Source organism: Tinamus guttatus, mitochondrion (assembly GCF_059628265.1).
Source record: "Tinamus guttatus mitochondrion, complete genome".
NCBI classification, from domain to species: Eukaryota; Metazoa; Chordata; class Aves; order Tinamiformes; family Tinamidae; genus Tinamus; species Tinamus guttatus.
The window spans coordinates 1-16750 of NC_027260.1; the positions used below are offsets into that span (position 1 = coordinate 1).

At 42.7% G+C, this 16750-nt stretch overlaps 13 protein-coding genes and 24 non-coding genes across 37 annotated transcripts, besides 1 other annotated feature; 28 read left to right on the top strand and 9 right to left on the bottom strand. All coding sequences in view use genetic code 2, as the record gives it.

Annotated features, from left to right (window-relative positions):
- ACI74_gt01 lies at positions 1–66 on the top strand. Its single transcript has one exon. It is a non-coding gene; the product is annotated as a tRNA-Phe (tRNA).
- Positions 67–1053, top strand: ACI74_gr02. The gene has a single exon. It is a non-coding gene; the product is annotated as a 12S ribosomal RNA (ribosomal RNA).
- Positions 1054–1126, top strand: ACI74_gt02. Its single transcript has one exon. It is a non-coding gene; the product is annotated as a tRNA-Val (tRNA).
- ACI74_gr01 lies at positions 1127–2719 on the top strand. Its single transcript has one exon. It is a non-coding gene; the product is annotated as a 16S ribosomal RNA (ribosomal RNA).
- ACI74_gt03 lies at positions 2720–2793 on the top strand. Its single transcript has one exon. It is a non-coding gene; the product is annotated as a tRNA-Leu (tRNA).
- A 9-nt stretch (positions 2794–2802) lies between these two features.
- On the top strand, positions 2803–3771 carry ACI74_gp13 (ND1). The gene has a single exon. It carries the CDS (start codon positions 2803–2805, stop codon positions 3769–3771), a length of 969 nt encoding a protein of 322 aa, YP_009144580.1.
- A 16-nt stretch (positions 3772–3787) lies between these two features.
- On the top strand, positions 3788–3858 carry ACI74_gt04. Its single transcript has one exon. It is a non-coding gene; the product is annotated as a tRNA-Ile (tRNA).
- A 7-nt stretch (positions 3859–3865) lies between these two features.
- ACI74_gt05 lies at positions 3866–3936 on the bottom strand. Its single transcript has one exon. It is a non-coding gene; the product is annotated as a tRNA-Gln (tRNA).
- ACI74_gt06 lies at positions 3936–4004 on the top strand. The gene has a single exon. It is a non-coding gene; the product is annotated as a tRNA-Met (tRNA).
- ACI74_gp12 (ND2) lies at positions 4005–5043 on the top strand. Its single transcript has one exon. A coding segment is annotated over exon 1 (1039 nt).
- ACI74_gt07 lies at positions 5044–5115 on the top strand. The gene has a single exon. It is a non-coding gene; the product is annotated as a tRNA-Trp (tRNA).
- A 1-nt stretch (position 5116) lies between these two features.
- On the bottom strand, positions 5117–5185 carry ACI74_gt08. Its single transcript has one exon. It is a non-coding gene; the product is annotated as a tRNA-Ala (tRNA).
- A 1-nt stretch (position 5186) lies between these two features.
- Positions 5187–5259, bottom strand: ACI74_gt09. Its single transcript has one exon. It is a non-coding gene; the product is annotated as a tRNA-Asn (tRNA).
- Positions 5260–5261: 2 nt separating this feature from the next.
- On the bottom strand, positions 5262–5328 carry ACI74_gt10. The gene has a single exon. It is a non-coding gene; the product is annotated as a tRNA-Cys (tRNA).
- Positions 5328–5398, bottom strand: ACI74_gt11. Its single transcript has one exon. It is a non-coding gene; the product is annotated as a tRNA-Tyr (tRNA).
- Position 5399: 1 nt separating this feature from the next.
- ACI74_gp11 (COX1) lies at positions 5400–6950 on the top strand. Its single transcript has one exon. The coding sequence runs from the start codon at positions 5400–5402 to the stop codon at positions 6948–6950; it is 1551 nt and encodes a 516-aa protein (YP_009144582.1).
- ACI74_gt12 lies at positions 6942–7014 on the bottom strand. Its single transcript has one exon. It is a non-coding gene; the product is annotated as a tRNA-Ser (tRNA).
- Position 7015: 1 nt separating this feature from the next.
- Positions 7016–7084, top strand: ACI74_gt13. The gene has a single exon. It is a non-coding gene; the product is annotated as a tRNA-Asp (tRNA).
- A 2-nt stretch (positions 7085–7086) lies between these two features.
- On the top strand, positions 7087–7771 carry ACI74_gp10 (COX2). The gene has a single exon. A coding segment is annotated over exon 1 (685 nt).
- ACI74_gt14 lies at positions 7772–7840 on the top strand. The gene has a single exon. It is a non-coding gene; the product is annotated as a tRNA-Lys (tRNA).
- Position 7841: 1 nt separating this feature from the next.
- Positions 7842–8009, top strand: ACI74_gp09 (ATP8). Its single transcript has one exon. The coding sequence runs from the start codon at positions 7842–7844 to the stop codon at positions 8007–8009; it is 168 nt and encodes a 55-aa protein (YP_009144584.1).
- ACI74_gp08 (ATP6) lies at positions 8000–8683 on the top strand. The gene has a single exon. The coding sequence runs from the start codon at positions 8000–8002 to the stop codon at positions 8681–8683; it is 684 nt and encodes a 227-aa protein (YP_009144585.1).
- Positions 8683–9466, top strand: ACI74_gp07 (COX3). The gene has a single exon. A coding segment is annotated over exon 1 (784 nt).
- ACI74_gt15 lies at positions 9467–9535 on the top strand. Its single transcript has one exon. It is a non-coding gene; the product is annotated as a tRNA-Gly (tRNA).
- On the top strand, positions 9536–9887 carry ACI74_gp06 (ND3). The gene is given in 2 exon segments: positions 9536–9708; positions 9710–9887. The coding sequence occupies 2 exon segments, from the start codon at positions 9536–9538 to the stop codon at positions 9885–9887; spliced, it is 351 nt and encodes a 116-aa protein (YP_009144587.1).
- A 1-nt stretch (position 9888) lies between these two features.
- On the top strand, positions 9889–9957 carry ACI74_gt16. The gene has a single exon. It is a non-coding gene; the product is annotated as a tRNA-Arg (tRNA).
- On the top strand, positions 9958–10251 carry ACI74_gp05 (ND4L). Its single transcript has one exon. It carries the CDS (start codon positions 9958–9960, stop codon positions 10249–10251), a length of 294 nt encoding a protein of 97 aa, YP_009144588.1.
- On the top strand, positions 10245–11621 carry ACI74_gp04 (ND4). The gene has a single exon. The coding sequence runs from the start codon at positions 10245–10247 to the stop codon at positions 11619–11621; it is 1377 nt and encodes a 458-aa protein (YP_009144589.1).
- A 1-nt stretch (position 11622) lies between these two features.
- Positions 11623–11692, top strand: ACI74_gt17. Its single transcript has one exon. It is a non-coding gene; the product is annotated as a tRNA-His (tRNA).
- On the top strand, positions 11693–11757 carry ACI74_gt18. The gene has a single exon. It is a non-coding gene; the product is annotated as a tRNA-Ser (tRNA).
- On the top strand, positions 11758–11828 carry ACI74_gt19. Its single transcript has one exon. It is a non-coding gene; the product is annotated as a tRNA-Leu (tRNA).
- Positions 11829–13640, top strand: ACI74_gp03 (ND5). Its single transcript has one exon. It carries the CDS (start codon positions 11829–11831, stop codon positions 13638–13640), a length of 1812 nt encoding a protein of 603 aa, YP_009144590.1.
- ACI74_gp02 (CYTB) lies at positions 13640–14779 on the top strand. Its single transcript has one exon. The coding sequence runs from the start codon at positions 13640–13642 to the stop codon at positions 14777–14779; it is 1140 nt and encodes a 379-aa protein (YP_009144591.1).
- A 1-nt stretch (position 14780) lies between these two features.
- Positions 14781–14847, top strand: ACI74_gt20. The gene has a single exon. It is a non-coding gene; the product is annotated as a tRNA-Thr (tRNA).
- Positions 14848–14977: 130 nt separating this feature from the next.
- ACI74_gt21 lies at positions 14978–15047 on the bottom strand. The gene has a single exon. It is a non-coding gene; the product is annotated as a tRNA-Pro (tRNA).
- A 12-nt stretch (positions 15048–15059) lies between these two features.
- Positions 15060–15581, bottom strand: ACI74_gp01 (ND6). Its single transcript has one exon. The coding sequence runs from the start codon at positions 15579–15581 to the stop codon at positions 15060–15062; it is 522 nt and encodes a 173-aa protein (YP_009144592.1).
- Positions 15582–15649, bottom strand: ACI74_gt22. The gene has a single exon. It is a non-coding gene; the product is annotated as a tRNA-Glu (tRNA).
- Positions 15650–16750: a sequence feature (control region).

Sequence of the window (16750 nt, forward strand, 5' to 3'; positions counted from 1 at the left end):
GTCCTTGTAGCTTAACACAAAGCATGACACTGAAGATGCCAAGATGGTTTACCCAACCCAAGGACAAAAGACTTAGTCCTAACCTTACCATTAATTATCATTAGATATATACATGCAAGTATCCGCACTCCAGTGTAAATGCCCTCATAAACTTCTACCCTACTAGAAGTAAGAGGAGCAGGTATCAGGCACACCCTATTCTCCTCGTAGTAGCCCAAGACACCTTGCTCAGCCACACCCCCACGGGCTTCCAGCAGTAATTGACATTAAGCCATAAGTGAAAACTTGACTTAGTTATAATGACTCTAGGGCCGGTAAATCTTGTGCCAGCCACCGCGGTCATACAAGAGGCCCAAATTAATGGTACACGGCGTAAAGCGTGGAAACATGTTATCTAATCAACTCGGACCAAAGTACACCTAAGCTGTCACAAGCCTAAGAGGTACCAAAACCCTACGTAAAAATGGTCCCAGTGCTTACAGGGCCAATTATACTCCACGAAAGCTAAGAAACAAACTGGGATTAGATACCCCACTATGCTTAGCCCTAAATCTAGATGTTTACCCCTACCAAAACATCCGCCCGAGAACTACGAGCACAAACGCTTAAAACTCTAAGGACTTGGCGGTGCCCTAAACCCACCTAGAGGAGCCTGTTCTATAATCGATACTCCACGATACACCCGACCATCCCTTGCCCAAACAGCCTACATACCGCCGTCACCAGCCCGCCTAAATGAGAGTATAGTAGCGAGCACAACAGCCCTCCGCTAATAAGACAGGTCAAGGTATAGCGAATGAGATGGAAGAAATGGGCTACATTTTCTAATATAGAATAATTCTTCAACGAACAAGGTAATGAAAACCCCTTAGAAGGCGGATTTAGCAGTAAGATGAAACCAGAAAGTTCACCTTAAACTGGCTCTAGGGCACGTACATACCGCCCGTCACCCTCCTCACAAGCAACTATCCACATAAATAATGATCTAAACCAAAGCTGAAGATGAGGTAAGTCGTAACAAGGTAAGTGTACCGGAAGGTGTACTTAGCATATCAGGACGTAGCTATAATTACAAAGCATTCAGCTTACACCTGAAAGATGTCTGCTAACTAAGACCGACCTGATGCCAACTCTAGCTCAAATCAATTAACCACGACACTAAACTTCTCTATAAAACAATTAAAACATTTTTCTGCACCTAGTATAGGCGATAGAAAAGTTACTTGACGCAATAGAAAATTCGTACCGTGAGGGAAAGTTGAAATAGCAATGAAAAACCAAGCATAAAACAGCAAAGACTAACTCTTGTACCTTTTGCATCATGATTTAGCAAGAATAACCAAGCATAATGAACTTTAGCTTGCCATCCCGAAACCTATGCGAGCTACCTACAAGCAGCTATCATGAGCAAACCCGTCTCTGTGGCAAAAGAGTGGGATGACTTGTTAGTAGAGGTGAAAAGCCAATCGAGCTAGGTGATAGCTGGTTGCCTGCGAAACGAATGTAAGTTCACCCCTAAATTTTTCCCCTCCAGATATACTAAATTACTACAATGAGATATTTAGGAGCAATTTAAAGGAGGTACAGCTCCTTTAAATCAGGACACAACCTAAACCAGAGGATAATGCAAACTACTCCTTTTACATGTAGGCCTTCAAGCAGCCATCAATCAAGAGTGCGTTAAAGCTCTTATCTACAAAAATACCAAAAACACCATGAATCCCTCACCACTAGCAGACCAACCTATGACCATAGGAGAATTCATGCTAAAATGAGTAATTTGAAGGGGAGGCCCCCCTCTCTAGGCGCAAATTTACATACTAAACTATTATTAACAGTACGACTTATACCACAACCCCACAAGACCAGATATTTAACCAACCTGTTACACCCACCCTGGAGCGCCCTCAGAAAGATTTAAATCTGCAAAAGGAACTCGGCAAGCCCAAGGCCCGACTGTTTACCAAAAACATAGCCTTCAGCTTACACAAGTATTGAAGGTGATGCCTGCCCAGTGACTAAAGTTTAACGGCCGCGGTATCCTAACCGTGCGAAGGTAGCGCAATCAATTGTCTCATAAATCGAGACCTGTATGAATGGCTAAACGAGGCCTTAACTGTCTCTTGCAGATAATCAATGAAATTGATCTCCCTGTGCAAAAGCAGGAATACCATCATAAGACGAGAAGACCCTGTGGAACTTAAAAATCCTAGACCAATGCCACCACTCTCTAAACCTTCAAGGCTCACCCTCTTGCATTCAATGGTCCTAATTTTTTGGTTGGGGCGACCTTGGAGTATAGACTAGCCTCCAAAAATAAGATCACATAATCTTAACCTAGATTATACCCCTCAAAGTACTAACAGTAATCAGACCCAATATAATTGACCAATGAACCAAGCTACCCCAGGGATAACAGCGCAATCTCCTTCAAGAGCCCCTATCGACAAGGAGGTTTACGACCTCGATGTTGGATCAGGACAACCTAATGGTGCAGCCGCTATTAAGGGTTCGTTTGTTCAACGATTAACAGTCCTACGTGATCTGAGTTCAGACCGGAGCAATCCAGGTCGGTTTCTATCTATGCTTTTACTTCCCCTAGTACGAAAGGACCGGGGCAGTGGGGCCTATGTTCACTGACATGCCCCCCTTCTAATTAGTGAACACAACTGAACTAACAAGAATGAATCAAACCACTGAACATCCTAGATAAAGGATAGCTAGCGTGGCAGAGCTTGGCAAATGCAAAAGGCTTAAACCCTTTATCCAGAGGTTCAAATCCTCTCTCTAGCTACACACACTATGTACACTATAAATTACTTGCTCATATCCCTATCATATGTTATTCCTATTCTCATTGCAGTGGCATTTCTTACATTACTTGAACGAAAAATCTTAAGTTACATACAAGCCCGAAAAGGGCCTAATATTGTTGGCCCATTTGGACTACTTCAGCCCATCGCAGATGGAGTTAAACTCTTCATCAAAGAACCCGTTCGTCCTTCAACATCTTCCCCTCTTTTATTCACAATAACCCCAATTCTAGCTCTGCTCCTAGCTCTCACCATCTGAATCCCCCTACCCATTCCATTCCCACTCTCAGACATAAACCTTGGACTATTATTCCTACTCTCTATATCAAGTCTAGCCGTATACTCTATTCTATGATCAGGTTGAGCTTCTAACTCAAAATATGCTCTAATTGGTGCCCTACGAGCTGTAGCACAAACAATTTCTTACGAAGTAACTCTAGCAATTATCTTATTATCCATCATCACCCTAAGCGGAAACTATACCCTCAACACTTTAGCAACAACCCAAGAACCCCTATACCTTATCTTTGCCACCTGACCCTTAACAATGATATGGTATATCTCTACACTTGCAGAAACCAATCGAGCTCCTTTCGACCTAACAGAAGGAGAATCAGAACTAGTCTCAGGATTTAACGTTGAATACTCTGCTGGCCCATTTGCCCTATTCTTCCTAGCAGAATATGCCAACATCATATTAATAAATGCTATAACCACAATCCTATTCATCAATCCTAGCTCACTAAACTTACCCTACCAGCTTTTCCCCATAGTCCTAGCCGTAAAAACTTTACTTTTAACCTCAGGATTCTTATGAGTACGAGCTTCCTACCCACGATTCCGCTATGATCAATTAATGCATCTACTATGAAAAAATTTCCTACCACTTACCCTTGCCTTTTGTCTTTGACATACAAGTATACCAATTTCATTCGCAGGCCTACCCCCATGCCTAAGATGCAATATCTACCTATGGAAATGTGCCTGAACCTAAGGGTCACTATGATAAAGTGAACATAGAGGTCTACCAATCCTCTCATTTCCTTAACTAATTAGAAAAGCAGGAATCGAACCTACACAAAGGAGATCAAAACTCCCCATACTTCCTCTATATTATTTCCTAGTAAAGTCAGCTAACTAAGCTATCGGGCCCATACCCCGAAAACGATGGTTTAACTCCCTCCTTTACTAATGTACCCTCACACCAAGCTAATTTCACTAGCCAGCATTACCCTAGGATCCACTATTACCATGTCCAGCAACCACTGAATCCTAGCTTGAACAGGACTAGAAATCAATACCCTCGCCACCATCCCCCTAATTTCCAAATCCCACCACCCACGAGCTGTAGAAGCCTCCATCAAATACTTTCTAGTCCAAGCCTCAGCTTCTGCCCTAATATTATTCTCTAGCATAATTAATGCCTGAGACACTGGTCAATGGGACATTACCCAACTAACCAATCCCACATCCTCCCTATTACTAACAGCCTCTATCGCCATAAAACTGGGCCTAGTACCCTTCCATTTTTGATTCCCAGAAGTACTACAAGGAACCTCACTAATCACCGCTCTTCTGCTATCGACAATAATCAAACTCCCACCACTAACAATTCTAATCCTTATCGCACCCTCACTAAACCCTACTGTCATCATAACTATAGCCATTGCCTCCACAATAATCAGCGGATGAATAGGATTAAACCAAACCCAAACCCGAAAAATCCTAGCCTTCTCTTCTATCTCCCACCTTGGCTGAACTACTACAATTATCATCTACAACCCCAACCTTGCCATCTTAACCTTCTACTTATATATAATCATAACAACGCCTGTATTTCTCTCATTAGATATGACCAAAGCTACAAATCTCTCCATACTAATAACCTCATGGACCAAAACCCCAGCACTAAATACCAGCCTAATACTGACTCTCCTATCCCTAGCAGGACTCCCCCCGCTACTAGGCTTCCTACCTAAATGAATAATCCTCCAAGAACTAACTATTCAAGAAATGACACCCACAGCCATTATTATCTCCATACTCTCGCTCCTAGGATTATTCTTCTACTTACGTCTAACATATCATTCCACAATTACTCTGGCCCCCAACTCCTCTAATTACATAAAATTGTGATATACCAATAAAGCCTCCCATACTCCCACCGCAATTCTTACTTCTCTCTGCATCACCATCATCCCCCTATCTCCCATAATCCTCTCCTTGTTCTAGAAACTTAGGATAATAGATAAACCAAAGGCCTTCAAAGCTTTAAATAAGAGTTAAATCCTCTTAGTTTCTGCTAAAGCCAACAGGACATTAACCTGTATCTCCCGAATGCAAATCGGATGCTTTTATTAAGCTAAAGCCTCACTAGACAGGTGGGCTTTGATCCCACAACCCCTTAGTTAACAGCTAAGTGCCCCATCCAACAGGCTTCTGCCTACCAGGCTTCGGTGCACTTCTATTGCACATCGATGGGTTTGCAACCCAACATGAACTTCACTACAAAGCCGATAAGAAGAGGACTTGAACCTCTGTAAAAAGGACTACAGCCTAACGCCTAATCTCTCAGCCATCTTACCTGTGACCTTTATCAATCGATGATTATTCTCAACAAACCATAAAGACATCGGTACATTATACCTTATTTTTGGTGCATGAGCAGGTATAGTAGGCACAGCCCTAAGCCTACTTATCCGCGCTGAACTTGGTCAACCAGGCACCTTACTAGGCGATGACCAAATTTACAACGTTATCGTAACAGCCCATGCCTTCGTTATAATTTTCTTCATAGTTATACCAGTAATAATTGGCGGCTTTGGGAACTGATTAGTTCCACTTATAATTGGAGCCCCTGATATGGCCTTCCCCCGAATGAACAACATAAGCTTCTGACTCCTACCACCATCATTTCTACTACTACTAGCCTCATCCACCATTGAAGCTGGAGCAGGTACTGGATGAACCGTCTACCCTCCACTAGCTGGGAATATAGCCCACGCAGGCCCCTCCGTAGACCTAGCTATCTTCTCCTTACACCTCGCTGGAGTATCCTCTATCCTCGGAGCAATTAACTTCATTACTACCGCTATCAACATAAAACCTCCAGCCTTATCACAATACCAAACCCCACTATTCGTGTGATCTGTCCTAATTACTGCTATCCTGCTACTGTTATCCCTCCCAGTACTAGCTGCTGGCATTACTATGCTCCTTACTGACCGAAATCTCAATACCTCATTCTTCGACCCTGCAGGAGGAGGAGACCCTATTCTATACCAACATCTATTCTGATTTTTTGGCCACCCAGAAGTTTATATCCTCATTCTCCCAGGATTTGGAATTATCTCCCATGTAGTTGCCTACTACGCTGGAAAAAAAGAACCTTTCGGATATATAGGAATAGTATGAGCCATACTATCCATTGGATTCCTAGGCTTCATCGTATGAGCCCACCATATGTTTACCGTCGGAATAGACGTCGATACACGAGCCTATTTTACATCCGCCACTATAATTATTGCCATTCCTACTGGTATCAAAGTCTTTAGCTGACTAGCTACTCTTCATGGAGGCACAATCAAATGAGACCCTCCAATCCTCTGAGCTCTAGGCTTTATTTTCCTCTTTACCATTGGAGGACTTACCGGCATCGTACTAGCCAATTCCTCACTTGACATTGCTCTCCACGATACATACTACGTAGTTGCACACTTTCACTATGTCCTATCTATAGGAGCCGTATTTGCTATCTTAGCCGGATTCACACACTGATTCCCCCTATTCACAGGATTCACCCTACACCCAACCTGGACAAAAGCCCACTTTGGAGTTATATTCACAGGAGTTAACCTAACCTTTTTCCCACAGCACTTTCTAGGACTAGCCGGAATACCACGACGATACTCTGACTACCCAGATGCTTATACTATTTGAAACACCATATCCTCTATTGGCTCCTTAATCTCCATAACGGCTGTCATTATACTCATATTCATTATCTGAGAGGCATTTTCTTCTAAACGCAAAATCCAACAACCTGAACTAACACCTACAAACATTGAATGAATCCACGGCTGCCCACCCCCTCACCACACCTTTGAAGAACCAGCATATGTTCAAGTCCAAGAAAGGAAGGAATCGAACCTCCTCATGTTGGTTTCAAGCCAACCGCACTAACCACTTATGCTTCTTTCTCATGAGAAGTTAGTAAATCCATTACATGGCCTTGTCAAGGCCAAATCACAGGCTAAATCCCTGTACATCTCATGTGGCTAACCCATCCCAACTTGGATTCCAAGACGCATCATCCCCAATCATAGAAGAACTAGTCGAATTCCATGACCACGCTCTAATAGTAGCACTGGCCATTTGCAGCCTAGTTCTATATATTCTGACCCTTATACTCATAGAAAAATTATCCTCCAATACTGTAGATGCCCAAGAAATTGAACTTATCTGGACCATCCTGCCCGCCATTGTACTAATCCTACTAGCCCTTCCATCCCTCCAAATCCTATATATAATAGACGAAATTGATGAGCCAGATCTAACCCTAAAAGCAATCGGTCATCAATGATACTGATCATATGAATATACAGACTTTAAAGACCTCTCATTTGACTCTTACATAATTCCAACTTCAGAACTACCCACAGGCCACTTCCGACTCCTAGAAGTAGACAACCGAGTTGTAATTCCCATAGAATCCCCTATCCGAGTGATTGTTACCGCTGGAGATGTCCTACACTCTTGAGCAGTCCCCACCCTCGGAGTAAAAACCGACGCTATCCCCGGACGACTTAATCAGACTTCATTTACAGCAACCCGTCCTGGAATTTTTTATGGTCAATGCTCAGAAATCTGTGGAGCTAATCACAGCTACATGCCAATCGTAATTGAATCAGCCCCACTCCCATACTTCGAGAACTGATCATCACACCTCTCAAACTCATCATTAAGAAGCTATGCCACAGCACTAGCCTTTTAAGCTAGAAGATAGAGGTCTTACTCCTCCTTAATGATATGCCTCAATTAAATCCTAACCCCTGATTTTTCATCATAACTTCCCTATGAATTATTTTTCTGCTAATCATACAACCTAAATCCTCAGCCATATACTTCCCCAACCCACCATCTCATAAAACTAAATCTACCCTTAAACCCTTACCCTGATACTGACCATGAACTTAACATTCTTCGATCAATTCGCTAGCCCTCAACTCATAGGATTCCCACTAATCATTATCTCCATAATCTTTCCTACTTTCCTCTTACCATCCCCCAACAGCCGTTGACTCACCAACCGCCTGACAACTATACAACTCTGACTGACCAAATTAATAACCAAACAACTAATAAGTCCCCTAAACAAGCCTGGTCACAAATGAGCCCTCATCCTATCTTCGCTAATAATCCTCCTTCTCCTAACTAATCTACTCGGACTACTACCATACACCTTTACTCCCACAACCCAACTATCCATAAATATGGCTCTAGCTTTTCCCCTTTGACTCGCCACCATCCTCACCGGACTTCGAAACCAGCCCTCCACATCACTAGGCCATATTCTGCCGGAAGGGACTCCAACCCCACTCATTCCTGCCTTAATCCTAATCGAAACTACCAGCCAAATCATTCGTCCCATTGCCCTAGGGGTCCGACTCACTGCAAACCTAACTGCAGGACACTTACTAATCCAACTCACCTCCACCGCTACAATTGCCCTACTACAAATCTTCCCAGCTATATCCATCGCAACCTTCACCATCCTACTCTTACTCACCATTCTAGAACTAGCAGTGGCAATAATCCAAGCCTACGTATTCGTTCTACTTATCAGCCTATACTTACAAGAAAACATCTAATGGCACACCAAGCACACTCATACCATATAGTAGACCCAAGCCCATGACCTATCTTTGGAGCCATTGCAGCCCTCCTCACGACCTCTGGCCTAATTATATGATTCCATTTTAACTCCACCAACTTACTTTCAGTAGGCCTAGTATCCATAATCCTCATTATAATCCAATGATGACGAGACATTATCCGAGAGGGAACATTTCAAGGTCATCACACCCTAACCGTCCAAAAGGGCTTACGATATGGAATAATCCTATTCATTACATCAGAAGCTTTCTTCTTCCTAGGATTTTTCTGAGCATTTTTCCACTCAAGCCTAGCACCTACACCTGAACTTGGAGGCTTATGACCCCCTACTGGAATTACTCCATTAAACCCCATAGAAGTCCCACTACTCAACACCGCTGTCCTCCTAGCATCCGGAGTCACCGTAACCTGAGCCCATCACAGCATTACTGAATGCAATCGAAAACAAGCCATTCAAGCCATATTATTAACTATCCTCCTCGGATTTTACTTTACCTTACTACAAACCATAGAGTACCACGAAGCCCCATTCTCTATTGCTGACGGAGTTTACGGCTCCACATTCTTTGTAGCAACTGGATTCCACGGATTACACGTAATCATTGGATCCACCTTCCTAACCGTATGTCTTCTCCGCCTTATCAAATTTCATTTTACATCCAACCATCATTTTGGCTTTGAAGCAGCTGCTTGATACTGACACTTCGTTGATGTAATCTGATTATTCCTCTATATCACCATCTACTGATGAGGATCCTACTCTTCTAGTATAATTATTACAATTGACTTCCAATCTTTAAAATCTGGTTACATCCCAGAGAAGAGTAATAAACATAATTACATTTATACTCCTAGCAACCCTAATCCTCAGCACTCTCCTAACTACTATTAATTTGTGATTAGCCCAAATAAACCCAGACACTGAAAAACTCTCCCCATATGAATGTGGCTTCGATCCTCTAGGATCAGCTCGACTACCATTTTCAATCCGATTCTTCCTCAGTAGCAATCTTATTCTTACTATTTGACCTAGAAATCGCCCTACTACTCCCTCTCCCATGAGCAATCCAACTCCCCAATCCACTACTCACAATGCTATGAACCTCCTTAATCCTACTTTTACTGACCCTTGGATTAATTTATGAGTGAATCCAAGGAGGACTTGAATGAGCCGAATAATAGAAAGTTAGTCTAATGCAAGACAGCCGACTTCGACTCGGCAAATTACAGCAACTACTGTAACTTTCTCATGTTTGTACACCCCAGCTTCTACTCTGCCTTCATCCTCAGCTGTCTAGGACTAGCCTTCCACCGAACCCACTTTATCTCAGCCCTACTATGTCTAGAAAGCATGATACTCTCACTATACATCGCCCTCTCAATCTGACCAATCCACACCCAAACTCCATCATTCACACTCATCCCCGTACTAATACTAACCTTTTCTGCCTGTGAAGCTGGTACAGGACTCGCCATACTAGTAGCATCAACCCGAACCCACGGCTCAGACCACCTCCACAACCTAAATCTACTGCAATGCTAAAAATTATAATCCCTACAATTATACTTATCCCAACAGCCCTACTATCCCCCAAAAACCTCACCTGAACTTACACCACAACCTACAGCTTACTAATCGCTTCCCTTAGCCTACAATGACTGTACCCAACATACTTCCCCTACAAATTCTTAAACCAATGATCAGGCATTGATCAAATCTCAGCCCCGCTCTTAGTACTTTCCTGCTGACTCCTTCCACTCATACTTATTGCCAGCCAAAACCACCTTCACCCAGAACCAATAGCACGAAAATATATCTTTATCACCACTCTCATTACTATTCAACCCTTTATTCTCCTAGCCTTTTCATCCACAGAATTATCCTTATTTTACATCTCTTTCGAAGCTACCCTAATCCCTACATTAATTTTAATCACACGATGAGGTAACCAACCAGAACGTCTTAGCGCTGGCATTTACCTTTTATTTTATACCCTAATCAGCTCCCTCCCTCTACTAATTGCTCTTCTACACCTCCACATACAAACAGGCACACTTCACATACCTACCATAAAACTCCTACATCCCCTACTATCACCGTCATGGACTAATATTCTATCAAGCATAGCACTCCTAATAGCATTCATAGTAAAAGCCCCACTATATGGACTTCACCTATGACTGCCAAAAGCTCATGTAGAAGCTCCCATTGCAGGATCTATACTCCTTGCTGCCCTCCTTCTAAAATTAGGTGGTTATGGCATCATACGAGTTACTGCAATCACGGGCCCACTAACTACCTACCTCTCCTACCCGTTCCTCACCCTCGCCCTATGAGGCGCACTAATAACCAGCTCCATCTGCCTGCGCCAAACCGACCTAAAATCACTAATCGCATACTCATCTATTAGCCACATAGGTCTCACAATCGCTGCCTGCATAATCCAAACTGAATGATCCTTCTCAGGGGCTATAACCCTTATAGTCGCCCACGGCCTCACCTCCTCCATATTATTCTGTCTGGCAAACACAAACTACGAACGTACACACAGTCGTATCCTAATCCTAACCCGAGGCTTACAATCCCTACTCCCCCTCATATGCACATGATGACTTCTAGCTAACCTAACAAACATAGCCCTCCCCCCAACAATCAATCTCATAGCCGAACTTACCATTATAATCAGCCTATTCAAATGATCCCCTTTTACAATTATTCTAACTGGCCTTGCAACCCTACTCACCGCCTCCTACAGCTTAACCATATTCCTCGCTACTCAACGAGGAGCACCTCCTTCTCACATCACCTCAATTCACTATACAACCACACGAGAACACCTATTAATAACCCTTCACACCTTACCCATACTCCTCTTAATCACTAAACCAGAACTCATCTCAAATTATATATAATGCGAATATAGTTTCAACCCAAACATTAGATTGTGATTCTAAAAATAGAAGTTCAAACCTCCTTATTCGCCAAGGGGTGGTTTAACCAGCAAGAACTGCTAATTCCTGCATCTGAGACTAAACTCTCAGCCCCCTTACTTTTAAAGGATAATAGTAATCCACTGGTCTTAGGAGCCACTAATCTTGGTGCAACTCCAAGTAAAAGTAATAAAAACCTCATTACTCATAAATACCCTAACCTTACTAACACTAACAATCCTCTCTATACCAATCATTTCCACCCTCGTCTTCCCCAATCACAAAAATACCCCTTCAACTACTACTTCCCATGTAAAATCTGCTTTCCTCATCAGTCTCATTCCCATAATCACCTATATGCTCTCCGGAGCCAATACAATTACCTCCTACTGATACTGAAATTTCACCACTAACTTCAAGATTTTCATAAGCTTTAAACTCGACCAGTATTCCATAATATTCTTTCCTATCGCCCTATTCGTAACCTGATCAATTATACAGTTCGCAACCTGATACATAGCCTCAGACCCCTCTATCACCAAATTCTTCTTATACCTTCTCATATTCCTAATTGCCATACTCGCCCTAACAATCGCCAACAACATATTCATACTTTTCATCGGCTGAGAAGGAGTAGGCATTATATCCTTTCTCCTAATTGGTTGATGACACGGACGAACCGATGCTAATACTGCCGCCCTCCAAGCAATCATCTACAACCGAATAGGAGACATCGGACTTATTATATGCATAGCCTGATTAGCCTCCTCTATTAACTCATGAGACATCCAACCCCTACACAACGATCAAATCCCCATCCTCCCACTCCTGGGATTAATTATTGCTGCCACTGGCAAATCTGCACAATTTGGTCTTCACCCATGACTCCCTGCTGCCATAGAAGGCCCCACACCAGTATCCGCCCTATTACACTCAAGCACTATAGTTGTAGCCGGCATCTTCCTACTTATTCGCACCCACCCAATGTTCTCCAACTTCCCAACAGCCCTAACCCTGTGCTTATGTTTAGGTGCTATCTCCACTACATTTGCAGCTATCTGTGCATTAACACAAAATGACATTAAAAAAATTATTGCTTTCTCTACATCTAGCCAACTCGGATTAATAATAGTAACCATCGGTCTTAACCTCCCTCAACTAGCATTCCTACATATTTCTACCCACGCCTTCTTCAAAGCCATATTATTCCTATGCTCAGGCTCAATTATCCACAACCTTGCTGGAGAACAAGACATCCGAAAAATAGGTGGATTACAAAAACTTCTCCCCATAACCTCTTCCTGCCTCACCATCGGCAATCTTGCCCTAATCGGCACCCCCTTCTTAGCCGGGTTCTACTCCAAAGACCTTATCATCGAGAGCCTTAACAATTCCTACCTAAACTCTTGAGCCCTACTACTTACATTACTTGCCACATCATTTACAGCTACATACAGTCTACGAATAACTCTTATAGTTCAAACCGGATATTGTCGAATCACTTCTACGACCCCCATTAACGAAAACATACCTAACATCCTAAACCCTATGACCCGCCTCGCTTTAGGAAGCATTACTGCAGGCCTTCTAATCTCATCCAACATACTTCCCACAAAAACACTTCCAATAACAATACCCACTATCACCAAAATCGCCGCCCTCCTAGCCACAATCCTAGGTATCCTCTTAGCTCTAGAACTAGCAAACCTAGCCCATAACCTTACTCTCCCCAACCAAAATGCCCTAATGAACTTCTCTCTAACATTAGGTTACTTTAACCCACTTACCCACCGAACAACCTCCACTAAACTTCTTAACTCCGGACAAAAAATTGCATCCCACCTAATTGACTTGTCATGGTATAAAAAAATCGGACCAGAAGGGCTCGCTGACACCCAACTCTTAGCCACAAAATCCTGCACCCCATTGCACTCAGGATTAATCAAAACCTACCTAAGCTCCTTTGCCCTATCAATCCTTATCTTGCTCATACTTAACTAATGGCCCCAAACATTCGAAAATCACACCCCCTACTTAAAATCGTCAACAACTCCCTAATTGACCTACCATCCCCCTCAAACATTTCAGCCTGATGAAACTTCGGATCCTTACTAGGAATCTGTCTTATTACACAAATCCTAACCGGATTACTACTAGCCACCCACTATACAGCAGACACCTCCCTAGCCTTTCACTCTGTAGCCCATATTTGCCGAGACATCCAATATGGCTGACTCATCCGTAATCTTCACGCAAACGGAGCCTCCTTCTTCTTTATCTGTATCTACTTACATATTGGACGAGGACTATACTATGGCTCGTACCTTTACAAAGAGACATGAAACACTGGAGTTATCCTCCTCTTTACACTTATAGCCACAGCCTTTGTAGGCTATGTCCTGCCATGAGGACAAATATCCTTCTGAGGAGCCACCGTTATCACTAATCTTCTTTCAGCCATCCCCTACATCGGCCAAACCCTTGTAGAATGAGCCTGAGGAGGATTTTCTGTAGACAACCCCACCCTAACGCGATTCTTTGCTCTTCACTTCCTCCTACCTTTTCTCATCGCAAGCCTCTCAATCATTCACCTAACTTTCCTCCACGAATCCGGCTCTAATAATCCCCTAGGAATCATCTCCCATTGTGACAAAATCCCATTTCACCCCTATTTTACCACAAAAGACATTCTAGGATTCATCCTACTATTCATCCCACTCTTAACCCTCACCTTCTTCTTCCCAAACCTTCTAGGAGACCCAGAAAACTTTACCCCAGCCAATCCACTAACCACACCTCCACATATTAAACCAGAATGATACTTCCTATTTGCATACGCAATCTTACGATCAATCCCCAACAAATTAGGAGGTGTACTAGCCCTAACCGCCTCCATTTTAATCCTCCTCCTCATTCCACTCCTCCACAAATCTAAACTACGCTCCATAACCTTCCGGCCCCTATCCCAAACACTATTCTGACTCCTATTCACCAACCTACTCATCCTAACATGAATCGGGAGCCAACCTGTAGAACATCCATTCATCATTATTGGACAAGTAGCTTCCTTCACCTACTTCCTCACACTACTCTTCCTGTTCCCTACCATCGCAACCCTAGAAAACAAAATTCTCTATTAATACTCTAATAGTTTATTAAAACATTGGTCTTGTAAACCAAAAATTGAAGAATTGTTCTTCTTAGAGTATATTCCCCCCCCACCTAAGTTACGCGGGGGGGGGGGGAAGGGGGGGGGAAAGAAAATGAAAGGTAAAGAAAAAGTAAGGGAAGGAAACAGAGGGATTAAAAATGCAAAAAAATTCACTAACCCCAACATCTCAGAAAAAGAGGACTTAAACCTCTACCTCCAGCTCCCAAAGCTGGTATTCTCCATTAAACTACCTTCTGACACCCCTACACCTAAACTGCCCGAACTGCCCCACATGATAAACCCCGCACCAACTCCAACACCACAAACAGTGTTAAGAACAGACCTCACCCCGCTACCACAAACATCCCCGCTCCTCAAGAATAAAACATGGCTACCCCACTAAAATCTACTCGGACCATAGCACTCCCCCCACAATCCACCGTTCCCACTCATCACTCCTCCAATCCCACAAAATCTCATATTACCCCACCCATCAAGATTACCACTACAAATCCTACTCCATACCCTAAAACCCGTCAATCCCCCCAAGCCTCAACATAAGGATCCGCAGCCAGAGACACGCAGTACACAAACACCACCAACATCCCCCCCAAATATACCAAAAATAAGGCCAATGAAATAAAAGACACCCCCAAACTCAACAACCACCCACATCCTACTACAGATCCCACCACCAGACCCATCGCCCCATACTGCGGCGATGGGTTTGATGCCACTGCCAAAGCACCTAAAACAAAGCAAATCCCTAAGAATGATACAAAATACGTCATAGTTCTCGCTTGGCTACTATCCAAGGACTGCAATCTGAAAAATTACTGTTGTACTCAACTACAAGAACATCCATAGATCTACCCCCCCTACCCCCCCATAGAAGTACTATTAGGTATTTCTATGTATTATCGTGCATACATTTATATAGGACATTAATCACTCCCTCATATTATGTTTTATAGGACATTGATTTATCTACCCCATTTATGGTGATTAATCCAATATAGCCTTAAATCCCCTATTCAGTCCATGATCTTCCACCAGTCACTAGATTTCTATATATATCCATATAGTCAAGTAGTCAAACGTCCGGTATCAGATGGATTTCTAGTCTCCTCCCCTCACGAGAAATCAGCAACCGCTTGCATGGTTAGATCCCGTATGCTCTAGTTTCAGGAACCCTCATTTAATATACAATGGTTCACGCGCCTCTGGTTCCTACTTCAGGGTCCTTAATAGCCTAATCCCCACAGAATGCTTTTTAAAAGACTTCTGGTATGTGAGATGCACCATATTCACCCATAATCTCGACATTTTTAACTCATCCGTCCATCTAGCTCCCTTTTTTTTTCTCTGCTACTTCAACGTGCCCCCATACTATGCGTAGTCAGAAGGCCCACAATTTAGGTCTGGACATCAATGGTCTTCGTAATACGTCTCTGTTCCGGGACCGATTAATGAGACGGTCGGCGTATATGTGGAATCATTCGGACACTGATGCACTTGCCATCCGCATTTGGTTGATCTTGATCCACCCCCAACTAATTGGGGTATAATAGTGAATGCTTGTCGGACATACAAAACCCAATTTCCAATGCTCTATTTTTCTCTAATTTTTTTTAAAATTAGAGAAAAACTATAGCTTCAATTTACAACATTTTTTTTGATTTTTTTACAATTTTTTTCATTTTTTTATATTTTTGTCACTCCTAAACTTACTAATAAAAAAAATTTTTTTTTCAAAAAAATTTCAAAAAATTTTTTTTTCAAAAAATTTTTTCAACCCATTTTTACCAACTCTCCATAGCCAATTTTCCCCTAATTTCTCCATCACAGCCATGACAACCACTATTCTCCTTCCCATCCCAATAACTCCCTGCACAATTTAAACCAAAAAACATAAACGAATCAGCCTACCCAAATAAAAACATAAGTAGCGAAACAACAC